The sequence below is a fragment of the Thermobia domestica genome, chromosome 14 (assembly GCF_964235325.1).
Source record: "Thermobia domestica chromosome 14, izTheDome1.hap1.1, whole genome shotgun sequence".
Lineage (NCBI taxonomy): Eukaryota > Metazoa > Arthropoda > Insecta > Zygentoma > Lepismatidae > Thermobia > Thermobia domestica.
In genome coordinates this window covers 160441684-160457166 of record NC_137467.1, presented here as the reverse complement: position 1 = coordinate 160457166, position 15483 = coordinate 160441684, and the positions used below count along the sequence as shown (strand labels likewise).

Genomic DNA, 15483 nt, shown 5'->3' with positions numbered 1-15483 from the left:
AATCGTTTTCGATTATTTTTACAAATCAACCCACTACCAATTTCCAATATATAGAAAATGCACCCCCGTCCCCCCGCTCATAAAAGATAATTTTAAAAAATGCCAGGACATATTCTCTTTATTTTTAATAAAGAGTTATATGCTGAATTTCAGCTCTCAGTTGAACGGCTTGTGAGATACTCAATTTTTCGCTCATGTGGTTCGGATTCCACGTTAATCAGTAGGTCCACGTCTCATATAGCCTCGCTGCTGAAAGGGACGCTAAACTAAACTCAACTCAACTCAATTTTTCGCAAAAATTCGGACTTCTACTCCCCCTAAGGATATGTATTATAATGAAAGTGACACGCGTATGATAACTTCCCAGTTGGGATTGGAGCCTGATTATATACCAAACGTCAATTATTTGACTTTGCAATTTGACCGTGATGATTACGCAGACATAGTTACTTTCAATTTTTTATGATACATATCCTTATTTCATATGTTACAGATGATTCAAAGATACTTTTTCAAGCAGTTAGCTCCTCTAGAATCTCACAGGCTGCATCCCAAAATCCAACTCCTACTATCCTATGACAATCCAAAAGTGACTGAACTGTTTTTATTAGGAACAAATGACAAAAGAAAAATGGAGATCTTGAAAGTAAAATGTAGAAAACCTCGGTGCCCCCAATAACTACATGTTTCTCCGCCCCTTCATCCCGAACTTAAAAATAAAACTTAATTCGAATATGGTTAATTAGTGAATTTATTACAGTCAAATTCCACTCAGTACATGCTACAGCTACAACTATGTAACAAAAAATAACAACTGTGAAATATGTTCTGAATTACTATTAGATTTCTTACGCTATTATTAAACATATTAGAATAGTAAAAGAGGATTGTTCGTGAAATAGTATATTTGCTCTTGATTTATAACTTTTTCATACGGAAAAAAATAAAATATTATTCAAGTTTTAAACTTTGCACTCTGCAAATATGTTGCCCTATAGGCAATGGGACTAATGTGAAATGTGGACTATTGTGGACTAATGGGAAATGCTGCACTGTTAGCGGCGCTGAAAACTTACGATTCGATTCTAATATCGAATGATTTCGATATCTTTATGTCGCTACGTAACCACCCTGGGTGCTAATGGGAGCTTAGTTGGACTTGAATTGAAAGTAGAACCATTTACCTAAGCGACCACGAAACTATGGATTCGATACTAATATCGACCCGTTTCTAGCATTTTTGATATGTATCCCGACAGTACTCTTTTTCCAGACTGTAAGAAATATAGTTAAAATTGCTCTAGATATATCAGAATTATGTTGAAATACACACATAAATCCACTTTTATATTCTGTATAAATAGAGAGTGAGCGAGCGAGCGAGCGAGAGAGGGCGACTGAAGGCATCATCACTTCCACATTGCAAAAGCATATATCAGGAATTGAATTGAAAATCTATCTAAAGACTTTCTGCTGTGGCATGCTTCATAAGGACAATTCCAGTCTGCTCACGTGACCTTTGGGGTTCATGAATTTTTTTGTGAGCGTTCCGACTTTGGATTCTCTGTTTATACCTTCTGTTTATGCATCGAATAACTTTTCAAGAACATAAATGACATTCTGTATTATGAATGTTGAGAATTACCCTCTATATGACAAATAGCTGCAAATAAATACACTACATGATTTATTTATTGCTATTGAACGAGTTTCTTAAGTTGTATTTACATCCTCATACATAATACCGACCTACTGTGAAAATTATCTCAGATGTTATATTTTAAACATAATAATTACTATGTTCTGCAATGATTATGTTATATATACACAACTTATGTATTCTAATGTAATTATTTTATATAATTTTTCATGCATTGCGGAAAATATAATTTTTAAAAAAGGATTAACCTAAACGGGATTCGAACTCAAAACCTTATGATTTGAAATCCGACAGCTTACCAATGAGCTAGCACAAGGACTTCTAGAACTATGCTTCTAGCGATGTATAACATATCTCAAGATAATTATGACATTCATATCCATTACAAACGCTGTTTCTGTTCTACTTTGACTTTTATTTTAGTACTCAGGCGATAATTATGTTCTATTTCTTAACTTTGAGCATTCTTTTACATATGGGAAGATTCTTTAACGTATTTAAATGTTCCATTACGTATGGAGAGCTAAATGACAAACAAGCATGTGCTGACATTAAAAAAAAAAAAAAGGTTTCGAAATATTGTATCATTAAGTATTTCAATCAATGTTGCTTTTTTAAACACTTGGTAACAAGTCTTATTATATTTGAAAGAAGAAAAACAAATCTGCAAACTTTTTCCCGATTGCAAAGGCTGGCTTGGAGGTTCGAACCTGGCTTACTTTTTCCCGAAGATACCCGAAGCTGGACTTAGAAAATTATTGCCTCAAAACACCAGTAAAGAATGCGCTCAACCTTTTTGAGACAAGGTGTACATAAAACCATTTGCTAACTTTTATTTTCAACAGAATGCTTGGTTACAAGATTTTCCGATTGCAAATCAGTAAAGATTACCGATGCTCGACCAGTAAACACACATCCTGCTTTGACCTCTACTGATACACATATTTGTGGGCAAATAAACCTCAGTATGATGAAGCCGTAGTTACTCTGTTATTGTATACATAAAATCTCTAGTTCTATAGCTTTATACTCTGCAGTTTTTACATACATTTTTGAACAAGTTAGAATTGCTCTTTCTAATTGTGTACTATTAGTCTACTAATCTCGACTGTGTCCAGCAGAATACTTCCTTACAAGTACACATGCATGCACAGAGGCATCACTTTCTAGTAGCAGAACCCTGGCAGGACTGGACTAAATCATCTGGAAACCCGGGGCTAGAAAAAAAAAATAGTGAGCCCTGTAGACTTTGCTTAATAAATTTCTGTGAAAGTGCAATAGGAAAGTTAAGAGAATAATATTTTTGGTCATATTTTATCTTATGATGATTGTATCTTGTATGATTCGTTTTAGACAGCCAGTTGAGATTTTGATCAAATTGGGGGGCCCCATCCACCTTTAGGCTCAGGGCTACAGCCCCCTAAGCCCTCCTTAATCCGGCCTTGATCCGTGGGTAGGAAATGAAATGAAATCCTAGAGTTTTATGTTCCACGGTTATGCCGGATAGGCTAAACGAGACGGTGATGGTGAGAAATGAATGAAATGGTGAAATGAAGAAATTGGGAGGAAAGAGGAAAATCCTGACGAAACCCACGTACACGGTGTTTGTCCACCACAAAGTTCATTTGGCGCGAGCTGGGATCGAACCAGGAACCCCAAGCACCAGAGGTGAACGCTCTACCACTAAGCCAATGCGACCACTAATCCCTGGGTAGGTTTAACAATATTTTTATTTAATTATGCTATATCAATTTCTGTTGTTCATAGAACTTTCGTGTGGCCTTAAACTTAAAGTAATTTGACAATAATTGAATTTAAAAAAAACGCAAAATAACTATAGAAGAATATACTCTAAACACAAACTGCACAAAACATAAATTTAGATGAGAAATTAGAGTAAATACTGGCATATTAAGAAACATTAGAAATTTATTTAAAGTTGGAAAATTAAGTGCATTAAAAATGTTTACTTTGCATTGGAATGATCATATTTTTTAAATAATATAAACAATAACACACAGTGGCGTATTTAGGAGGGTCTTCCGGGCTTAAACCCTCGGAAATCTTACTTACTATAGTAAAGTAAATGAAATATCTTGCAAAATTTTCACATTTACAGGCAAATCCCCCCCCCCGAAAGTTAGCAAAGCCCCTCCCGAAACGAAATCTTAAATACGCCACTGATAACACATATCGCAATTCTCCACTCATTCAATCTAATGATTGTAATCCTTCTCTCTTTGAATTATAAAATCTGTAAATCCGAGAATGTTAACACAAATAAAAAGCTAGTTGTTATTAATGATCCTATTAGCTATGGTGATTACTGAGGGAGTAATCAAAATTCGTATTACAAAATTGTCAATTAAAGAAACACTCATTTTGGAACAGGTTGGCCCATTTTGTAAGTGCGCGTTCATGGTATGGCTTCCACATATAAGGGCACGGGTTCAATGAGATGACATATAGGTCTATCTTTCATGTTTAACTTAAACCAAACATACTAGTGCCCCTTCGTTATTATACATTTAGGCTTTATGCCTAACTTACCATCCATCCAACTGGAAGCTTCCAAATATCTAATTCTTAATTGGGTTGTAGCCAGGGAAGTGTGGGGTAAATGACAAAGTATAAAAAAAATCATTATGCGTACCTCTAAGAAGCCTGCGGTGATTGGAGCGCGGTGACTAGAAACTGTTTGCCACTAGATGGATTTAAAATACTTTTTCCCAAGTTAAATATTTTTATTACCAAAAGCGTAAGAGTAGTGAACTTTGAATGCATACTACAGGTATCTCTTGACTGTTTCATAAGTCAAGACTAATCTAATTCGTTTCCGTGTATCCCGACTTTTTATTTTTTTTTCTTTTTTTATAGTTCTTGTGAAAGCTGATAGATCAATTTTCAAGATGTAATATATACACTTTCAGTTTTTCCCCAAACTTTTCGCTGGTCTAGTAGTTAACACGCGTCCTTGGTTCATTAGATCATGGGTTCGATTCGTGATGAAAGAGTACCTAAATTTTAAAGTATTATGGTCGTTCACATTCCATATTTCACTGTAGATCTACGTCTTATATAGCCTTGGTGCATAAAAGAGATGCTAAACTTCAATAATCATCATAGTCTTTCCCCACATACTTGTAACCGGTTTGAGTTTTATGAAAGTTGAAACACATTTAGTTTGCAACATCATACTTGAAAAAGGACTTTGACCATATTTCGTGAAAATAGTGGAGCTTCCAAAATGATTTTTTCTACGGAGGCTACTGAATCCTCCCACACTTGATAATAGATGAAACGGGAGAACCCAGAGAAAACCGATGCACACGGTGTTTTTCTATTCCAAATCTGACTTGGCAGTAGCCAACCATCGAACCAGGAAACGCCACCATAAACGGTCTACCACTTTATCAATAAGATATTTATAAACTATACCGAAAAGATGTCCCAAATTGTAAGTGTTTAATGTTTTACGTTTCTATTTTAATGTTTTTGTGTATTTATCTTTTTATTTATTAAGTATTCCGAATTACTTGGAATTAAGATGTGTTTTGTTTACTTGGATGACTGTACTTTTAGTGATCTTGGTATAATGGTAGAGTTGGAAACTAGTATAATATTTCTCATTTAAAAAAATCCCAAATGAGATGGAAGAAATATAATGGGTATATGTAGTTTGATACTATAATGCTACCACAAGCTCTTATGTCATGATTATTGCTATTCTTGTTGCTATAGTGACTAGCACTCACGACTTTGGTACGTGGGGTCCCGAGTTTGATTCCCGGTTCAAAAAGAACAGAAATTGGAACGCACAAATGTAGTTCGGATTCCAACTCGAACTTTATATTCAAGTGTCTAATAGCCTTACTGCTGAAAAGAAACACTAAACTTCAAATCACTATCAGATGAGCATAATTTAAAGTTTCAGTAAACACTTTAAGAAAAGTATGTTGGTAGCACTGATCGTCCTGCTTAGACCCCTCCGTCCCATTTAAACCCCTATCGTCCGGCTTAGACCCATTTTTGGTCCTCAATAGACCCATTCGTCCCGTATAGACCCCTTGTGTATTTTCGTGCATTGCAAAAGGGGTCTAAACTGAACGAAAACGTCCGGAATAGACCCATTGCAGCTACCTATCTATCTATCTATCTATCTATCTATCTATCTATCTATCTATCTATCTATCTATCTATCTAGCTAGCTAGCTATCTATCTATCTATCTATCTATCTATCTATCTATCTATCTATCTATCTATATCTATCTATCTATCTATCTATATATATATATATATATATATATATATATATATATATATATATATATATATATATATATATATATATATATTAACAGTATAAAAAGTTATTGTTATTAAGAAACCTAAAGTTCTTACTTATCTTTTTCCTACGTTATCACTATATACTTAATATGAAATTAGATTAAAAATTGTTTATTGTACTAAATTCAATTTAGTAAGTAACGATAATAGTAAAATAAAATAATGCAGTAATAAAAAGGTGTTTTCTCTATACGATTGACAATAATAAAAACTGACACGGGAAGGTCCCGCAAGTTGTCGCTCAAATATGATTGTCACATAGCACATATGATAGAGCATAATGAGAAATGAACATAAATAAAATTTAAGGTGCTATTGACCAGAAGGATAGGAGCTACAGAGATTCAAAATTTGAATATCCAAGAAATTGTATCATGGAATTATGTACGTTTAAAGTAAATATCTTGAAAACTATTAAAGGAATCGAAACAAACGTTGCTCAATGTAATGAGAACAAAATGTCCTAACGAAAACCACAAACAGTGTTGCCATAGGTGGTGCACTGTTGTCAACCGAGAATAAAAATATTTTGTTTCAAATAGCACCATATAAAAATGTGTACAGATTTAAAATGTACTTTTACCACTAAACATAACAGTGAAGTATAGTGGTGCAGTGTTGCATACAATTGGAGCTACGTGTGCTGAAAATGTTCAAAGGAAAAGTCTGATATATGGCAACAGATCTTAATAAAGGAATACATTAAGAAAAAGTAATGGCTCTGCATTACACTTCTGTAATCCCTGTGAATAAGCATACAACTCGCGAAAGCAGACAACACCCGAAGAAAAAAAAAACTTGTTTTCTAATTCTGTAAACTGCTTTTCCAGATTATATAGATTTAGTAGAATAATTTCTTGGTTTATGTCCTTTATGTTAAGTGGAATATTCTTTTACTTCCTTTCCTACAATCATATGACTATGTTAGTGTACACTGTAATATTGTCATATTTACATTGGAATTATAATAATTTTATTACTGCCTCATTTCGTTTTTGCCGTGTGGTGTAGAAGGCTAGGCCACCGATTTATTTGGGATCGCTGGTTCCATTCCCTCCTCAAACATGTTTTTGTTGTAGTTTTCACCTTGCATTTTATTGTTTTCTTTCTCTTTCATAGTCGTTCAGATCTCACTTTACACTATATTCCCTTCATATATAGCTTCGAAGCTAACACACGACATGAAAATGGCACCATTCAATTTCGTTTTTTAAATGCATCAATAGTTTCTGACACTGCTGACTTTTTTGCTGTGTTATACTATCGGTGTTATGCATTTGAACTAAATTGATAGGATGGGACCTAGATTCTTTTATTACCATTTGTTGCCACATATATGAGACTTCTTCATGGTTCATTCTCAGCATACGTAGCTCCGACAATATGCAACATTGTACCACTATACTTCACTGTTATGTTTAGTGATAATAGTGCATTTTAAATATGTGCAAATTTGTAAAGTGCTATTACATATAAAATATTTTATGCTGAGTTGGTAACACTGCTTCAATTATGGCAACACTGCTTGTGGTTTTCGATAGAGCATTTTGTTCTCATTATATTGTGCACCTTTACTTTAAACATACATAATTCCATGATATAGTTTTTTGTATATACAAATTTTGAAGCTTCGTACCTACTACCCTTCTAGTCCACAGCATTTTAAATTTTGCTCGTTTTCATTTCTCATGATGTTCTATCAGATAAATACCAATTATGAAGCACTGCAGTCTACATTTTTAGTTAGCGAACCAAATATAAAAAAGATGTATCTCAAGTTTAATTTTCAGACTTGTGTCTCTCTTAAATATTCCTGGACCCGCCCCCGGTATCGGCTGTTACAAATCAACTGCTAATAATCATAGCGTACTTTTTGAAATATTTTCATACGTTCTTTGCTTAAGGAAAAGTTTCCGTATTATTTTTTCTTCGTCTTAGTTCCCTTCTCCTGTAGGCACTGGAGCAACTGCTACACTCGCTCCTTTGTAGTTACGCCACTGGATATGATATCTGTAAGATCTATGTAATTCACTAAGGAACTATAGGAATTCGAGTTAATCACACATAAAAAAGCAAAAGGGAAATTTAGAAATATGAAATTTTAGAAACATCTTACAGAGATTTAAATATAGTTAAAAACTGGAAAAGGAATTACGTAATCTATTTTTATATTCTAATAAACTAATTCTAAATCGAAACATTGATAACTACGATTACGAAATAAAGTGAAAGGAGAAATATTTCTATTTAAAGAATTAAATCAGAAAAATCTCTCTACCTGATCTAGATTAGAAATCATAACCGATGCATTCGAAAACCTGAGTTTTAGTAACTGAGCTAATAACTGCTTTGACAATAGAAGGTCTAACGATGCTTTTCACAGTTCAGGAGTTTACCATGACGTGTTTGCAGGACACTTTTGCAAATCTTAAATCTGTGCGTCAATCCGCCTCACTGTCTTTATTTAAGAATGGAAATTGGTTATCCTGAACATGAATATGTTTTGCTTTCGTAAAGAAGGAGCCATAATCAATGTGAATAAAATTATAATTATTATATAAAATACGCAAGTATTTATTCAAAAAAGGTAACACATATTTCCAAAAAGATATTTCAATAAAAATTAAGAAATAAGCAAGTTATAATAAAAAACGAGAGATCTCTGAAACTTTCATCACCAAACTCTAATTTCCGTTTTTGTAAACGTGGCAAACACTGAGCGAAATTTACTAACAAGGAGAAAGCAGACTTTGGTAAATGAACCATTGAAATTTGAACATTTTTCCGAGGTGGTAGTGCACATTTAAAGTGTTAATATTACAAACTGAGAGGGCGCAGTTGCCATAAATAACGGAGAAAAAGATTCTTAAAGTTTTCGACTCTCAGCATGTATCGTAAGGCACGTAATGTTAGTAAAGGGCGGCGTGGCAGAGTGAAGAGCAATTGCGCCCGTGTTCGATTCCCGCTGGAGTCAACTTTTTTTCTTTTGCTTCAACAAATAAAACAGCCATTTATATCTAGAAGTAAAATACTACTTCATCATATGTTTATAATGAATAAAACAATAGAAATGTTCAAATCAGTTTAAAATCTTTCAATGTTAAATTTTAATTTGCAACAAAATGTAATCTATTCGGTACATATATTGATATCCGGAGTTATAAATATTATGGTTACCACAATGGTTCTATAGAAATGTTCTTGACATCTTGTGTTTATATCTGTAGATAGCGTGCGAATTACAATCGGGATGAGGGGGAAATCCCCGGTGTTAATAATTTTGCATTCTTGAAAAAGGACAGTGAGGTGAACGAAATAATTCTCGTACATATTTAGGATTTACTAAAGTGCTCTGCGAACAGGTCGTGGTAAATTCCTGAAGAGTGAAAAGCGCTAGTAGCAATTATTAAATCAATCGGTAGAACTCTGACTCTCCAATTCAAGGATTGTAAGTTCGAGTCTAGGTCAAGTAAAGTAGATCCTTTTCAAATTTAATTTTTGAAATGGAAAATGTTTCTTTCTCCCCTTTATCCTGTAATCCTAAATGGAGATGTTTGGACGCAGGAATACGTATATTGGAGTATAAGAAAAGCAATATTATTTTCGTGATTCCTTTCTCAATTTTTAACTATATTTTGACCTCTCTAGGACGTTCCTAAAAGTTCAGATTCATAGATCTCCATTTTGCTCTCTTACGTGTGTTTAATTCGGAAGTTTTACTTCCTATGGTCCCTTAGTAAATCACATAAATCTTACAGATCTTGTATCTATTTCCTTTTTTTCTCTCTACATTGTGTCTGGAAAACATTCTCTCTACATGTTTTAACAAATAGGCTACAGAGGCAATTTTAAGAACTAAGATGATCTACGCTATCAGTGATAGATGTTGTGGTGTTTAACTTAACATATAGGAGAATAAATTAAAAAAAAAAAAACTGAAAATACGAATCTTTTCAGAGATGACAGTGCACTCATGCTTCAAATCTGTGCCTTTACTCGCTATACCTACGTTAATTCCTTAGCCAAATAAAATGCTTCAAAATTAATAACAAATTCTTATGTAACCATCCTTTCCTTGGAGTACTTCGCGGTTACATACAATACACTGGGATGTAAGTGCACTTTTGGCGAGGAGGATACAAGCTCTAAGAATAGTGCGTATACTTGTGATAAAACTCATGATAAAGCGAAATGATTGCACACCCACAGTTTTTCAGCTACTGTGAAGCTTTCGCGATCAGGAAATAACAAAAACAAATATATATTTGATTTTACATTCTAGTGAAACAGTCGACGGGCGTCATTTAGGACGATAAGAGGTCGAAATCCCCCCCCAAGAGTTTGAGTAATAAATATACGTTAATCGATTTTATACTAATATACTAGTACAAGACGTGAAAGTCTTTTTTCGGTGGTACTCTCGTCCCCTCAAAGTCTGAAATGACGCTCCTGGAGCAGTCGAACATTTAAACATACATATGCATATGTAGGCGTGGCGGTTGAGTAAAAACAGTACAAGGCCGCTACGCTCGCACTTCTTTCTTTATTTCACATTCAAAATCTTGGAAGTACATTTAAAGTTATATATAGTTTCTGGTACTTTGTTTTGCATTTACCGTTCTTGCAGTTTGGTCCGGAATTATAAATATAAATTCAATTGCGTGTTTCCGGAACTGGCAATATATTACAAAATTCTTTCGTACATGCAATTGCTCTAAATGCAAATAAAACACATCAGTTTTATCGTGACTTTCAAATATACTATTCTTATGCCATACTAAAATATTTGGACCCTCTTATCATCACTTTATTCTAATATTTCTTCGTTAATAACACGATAATATTTAACATGATAATCTTAGAAAATAAGCGTTTTAATACTTATAACTAAAGAGAGGCAAAGTATGAAGAAAAATACGAAAATAAGAAAATGGAAAGTTCAAAATATGATAGAGTATCAAAGGTTAATTATATGCTATTAAAAGCTGAAATATATCTATACATCGACATATAGATATATACTATATAGACATGTGTAAGAGTACAAGTTACTGACCCATCGCCCAGATCATAGTACTATAGGTAGAAACGTGAAATTTGAACACAATACTCCCTTGTCAAGAGATAAGAAAGTAAACGTGGCCAAAGGAAGTCGTGTCAAGTATCGAGTTTCTCAGAAAACCGTTAAGTTCGAGAGATGAATCTTGGCACATGAACATGTGATTTTCGTAATAGTAAACTCATTCGTAAAAGAGGAAAGAGATGACATTTCTGGAATATTGAAATTCTCCTTTATTTATTCAGATAGTTACGAAAGTGAGGATTTTCAAAAGTTGAGGAAAAATTTGGTTTATAAATCCTTAGTTGAAAGTAAGGAAATAAGCATTTTATCGTACTCACAAATTCGGTTCCTAAAGAAGAAAATTTCCAAAATATTGAAGTTCACTGTTTTTTATTCAGTAAATGTCCAACGTGAGTATTCGCTTAAATGGAAGCTGTGACATTCGTCATATAAATTCTTAAGTAAAAATGATTGTTCCCGCATTTTCAAAAATTTTGGCCTTATCGGGGAAATTTCCAAAATATTCAAAATTATCTTTCTTCATTCAGAAAAGGGCAAAATGTGAATACTGTATACTGTAACAGAACATTCTAGAAATTGTCAAAAATAAAGTATACAGGGGCGGCTCTAGGATTTCAATATTGGGCAGGCCTACTCTTTCGCTTATGTATACATATATATGCAGTGGCGAAGCGTAATCCCACAAGTAAGACAGGCCCGACAAACTAATAACACAAGTAACATTTAATGTATAATAAAATGTTCAAATTACTGTCATAATTCTATTTTCCTTATTGTTTTAAACAAAACTGATTACCTAATCTATTTATTTTAAAGAACTTCCTTAGTTATATTTCTAACACTGTTTAGAATTGAATTTATGTGCATGTATGCAGTAACGTACCCAGGAATTTATTTCGGGGGGGGTCAAACTAAATAAGAAGGTATTTTATATTAAAGTTCCTAAAATTGCCCCTAAAATTAGGCTAGATTTTAAAAAAAGTCGAAATTTCGGGGGGGGGGGTCCGGACCCCCGTGACCCCCCCTTGCGTACGTCCCTGCATGTATGCATTTAAGAAAGAATGAGTATATAAGCAAAAGTAGACGAAAGTTATTATTATTATTATTATTATTATTATTATTATTATTATTATTATCATCATCATTATTATTATTATTATTATTATTATTATTATTATTATTATTATTATTTATTTATTTATTTATTTTTTTATTTTTAAAATAGGTACATCATTTTATTTTCATGTACATTATTTGTGTACATTTTATTATTTTTTTTTTGGTATTGAAAATTGTTAATTTTAATTTTAATCAATTTTACACAAAATGACGATCTTAACTAATTTAAACCTACAATTAAATAAATATCATGTTTAAACATCTGATAAACGTAAAAAAATATCTATTTCATAACACACCTCTATACATAGCACTCCATTTTTGACAACGACAAACACATTCAATGTTGCCAGAACACAGAACAGGAACTGGAGACCACAGTTTAGCACTATAATTTTTTTAAAAAGAAAGAAGTACATCTAAGTTCAATATCTTACGCAAATCTTTTCGGAATTAGTGATAAAAAATTGAAATAAGAATATAATGCCAGCAAAGAAATATAAAGGGAAATAGAACGGATTTTCTAAATAAACTTAGAAAAACAAATCGCTGTACATCACCATGTTTATACTACTTATTTTAAGTAAAAAATTTCATCCAGCTCTTATACTGATGGGAAGGATTTTAAAATGCTGACTGCATTTCCTCTCTGTATTGCTAGGCTTATTCGTTGTATTAAATAGTGTTTGCTTCTTGGGTCGCCTGACTTCTTAATTAAAGTTGATCCTAACTCATTCAAAAATTCTACTTCTTTGCTAAAAAAAACCCATCGTTTCTGTAGCAAAGGCAACAAAAAATGATCTTCTTTCAGTCTGGAGTACTTTGTATGTTTACGTTTAGTGGCTTCTTCTGTTGCATTTCCTGCTTCCTCCCAGGTTAGTGTTATGTATGAAGGAGCGGAAGTATCAACACATGTTACATCCCATACAAGACTCTGGCCTTTTTTCCAAGGGATTAAAGTTACTCCGTCCGGTCTTTTACCATCATTGCGATACAATCCTTGTGGCTCAATGATGCTAGGAACATTGATGCTGGCGAGTGCTCGTTTGATTATTTGGTTTAATTCCGTGTGACGTGTGATTCTACCTCCACTTCTAATGCAGCTCAAAGCATGTAAACCTTTCTCGTCCACTCGATCTTGACACGCACATGTGAGTGGGTGGCAAACGTTTAGTCCCAAGCGTAATGCTACACATATTTTGAAAATATTATCGTCTAAAAAAGTTTCGATGTTTTTTGAAGGTGTAGCTTGTAACCAGGCTCCAGACTTTTTTTTTTCTGAAGTGCTTTTAGGCGAGCAACGTCAAAACTATTTTGTGAAATTACCTCCTTCCCAGCTATCTCGTTTAGTAGGATTTCATCCCATTTTCTTTGTGATTCCTTGGCCTCCGGAATGGTATTATTAAAAATGTCTTTCCATAATTCCAATGCTTCTGACAGATGCGGGATTTGCACTTCGTCAACTGAAATTTTCAAAATGTTGGATACTAGTGACAACACCCCACAGCATGAAGACAGAAACTCGAATATTTAAATCGGATGCTCTTCGAACATTTAAACCACCGAATCGTATTGGTAAACTTGCCCGAGCCCATTGACTTTAATTTAAAACTTGATTTATTATTGTTTGTAAAGATGTTTTCAGCGAGTTATCCAACTGAAGAATTTTTGATGGGAGAAGCCATGTGGGAGTGGTTCGCAAGAAGTAAGTTAATTTGGGGACACCTAGACAATTTTTTAGGAGAAAGAAGGTTATATGTGATGGCAGTCCTTTTAATCTGTGTGTTATCATTTTTAAACTGTTCAAATAGTCTTCAAAATAACTTTCATAGCTATCTTCAAATAGTGGTGTTTCTAATAACGATAGCTCGTGAGCTTGTGTTGTCCAAATTCCAGGCAACAAATTCTGAAACTGATCTTCTATAATTGGATCTGATTTACCCGACGTGAAAAATAGTTCGCATTTAGAAGGATTAACTTGTCGACCTATCTTCTTAGATTTTGTCAATAAGAACCTTGGATCTTGAATAACCATATCTGGTGAGCCCCTTAATGTGCCATCGTCTAAATAAAATAGGTTTATTTCAGAAGAAAGCAAGCGCACTATTGGGTGGATTGCTAAGCTAAAAATCATTGGTCCAGCAGGGTCACCTTGTTAGCATTTTACTTGGGATGAAATAGTTCTATTTCCATAGAATAACATTGATGGGCTAGAATAGCTCTGCCAGAAATATGGATATAATTGAGGTCGAATTAGTTTCACTTTCTTTAACATGGAGTCTCTTTCGACTGCGTTAAAAACATTTTTGTAATCTATTTTGAGGACTACCTTGTTCGAATCTTTATTTGCTTTTGTGAATGTTCTGGTAGCGTGGATAATGGCCTCATTGCTCTTTTTTGTGGTAAATCCCAATTGATGAGGTTGTAAATAGTTAGTACAACGATCGTAGACCAATGAAACAGCAAACTTTGAAGCCAATCTTCTAAAAACACAACCTACTGCTATTGGCCTGATTCCACCATCTTTCTTTCGTAAGGCATATAAATTTGCTCCGTAAAAATGTTTACGTACATCCGGATTTCCCTTTCCACTTAAAATTAGATTTGTCATTCTAGTTATTGAATTTAGTAAAATGAGCGCTGAATCACCTGCTGATTTGTACGTTAGGTCTTTCAAATGTTGAGGCGACAGTCCATCTATCCCTGAAGCTGAACCGCAGGGAAAACTATGGATGGCTTTTAATACATCGTCCTCATTAACTTTTAAGTATGGATGTAATTCATTTGGAGGATCTGTCATTATTTGAACTCTTGATGGTGATGGATGTTTTCCTTGCAGGAGTTTATAGGTTTCCTCGTTTGCAGGAGCCAAGGTATCATCTGAAGCTAGTAATCTCAAAGCCCCTTTTGTATAAAATTCAGAAATTTTGGATATTATCCTCTTTGTTAAATCAAAACTACGTTTTCTATTAGGAGCGGGAGGAGTGTCCATAGAGGAGGTTTCGTTTAGATTTTGTTTTATGATGTTTGTGACAGATGTTGAGCTACGATTTCTGGGTAGACATAAATTGTGAAAAGAGAATAATAATAATTTCTTCCTCGAGAAAATCATTCTTGTCGATGCATTCCTCTACTACAGATGAGAGTTTTCTTGCTGCTGCGTTTCTAGCTCCTGTTGGGATTCGTTTAATCAGCCATATGCTTGATTTTAATTTCGGGAGCTCTTGAACAAAATCCTCCGTATTGGTTGTAGGTATTTCCTGTGTGCCGTGT

The 15483-nt window shown here is 33.8% G+C and overlaps 1 protein-coding gene across 1 annotated transcript; it reads right to left on the bottom strand.

Moving 5' to 3' along the window:
* Positions 1–14365: 14365 nt before the first annotated feature.
* Positions 14366–15202, bottom strand: LOC145670066 (uncharacterized). Its single transcript, XM_081738422.1, has one exon. It carries the CDS (start codon positions 15200–15202, stop codon positions 14366–14368), a length of 837 nt encoding a protein of 278 aa, XP_081594548.1.
* Between the last annotated feature and the right edge of the window lie 281 nt (positions 15203–15483).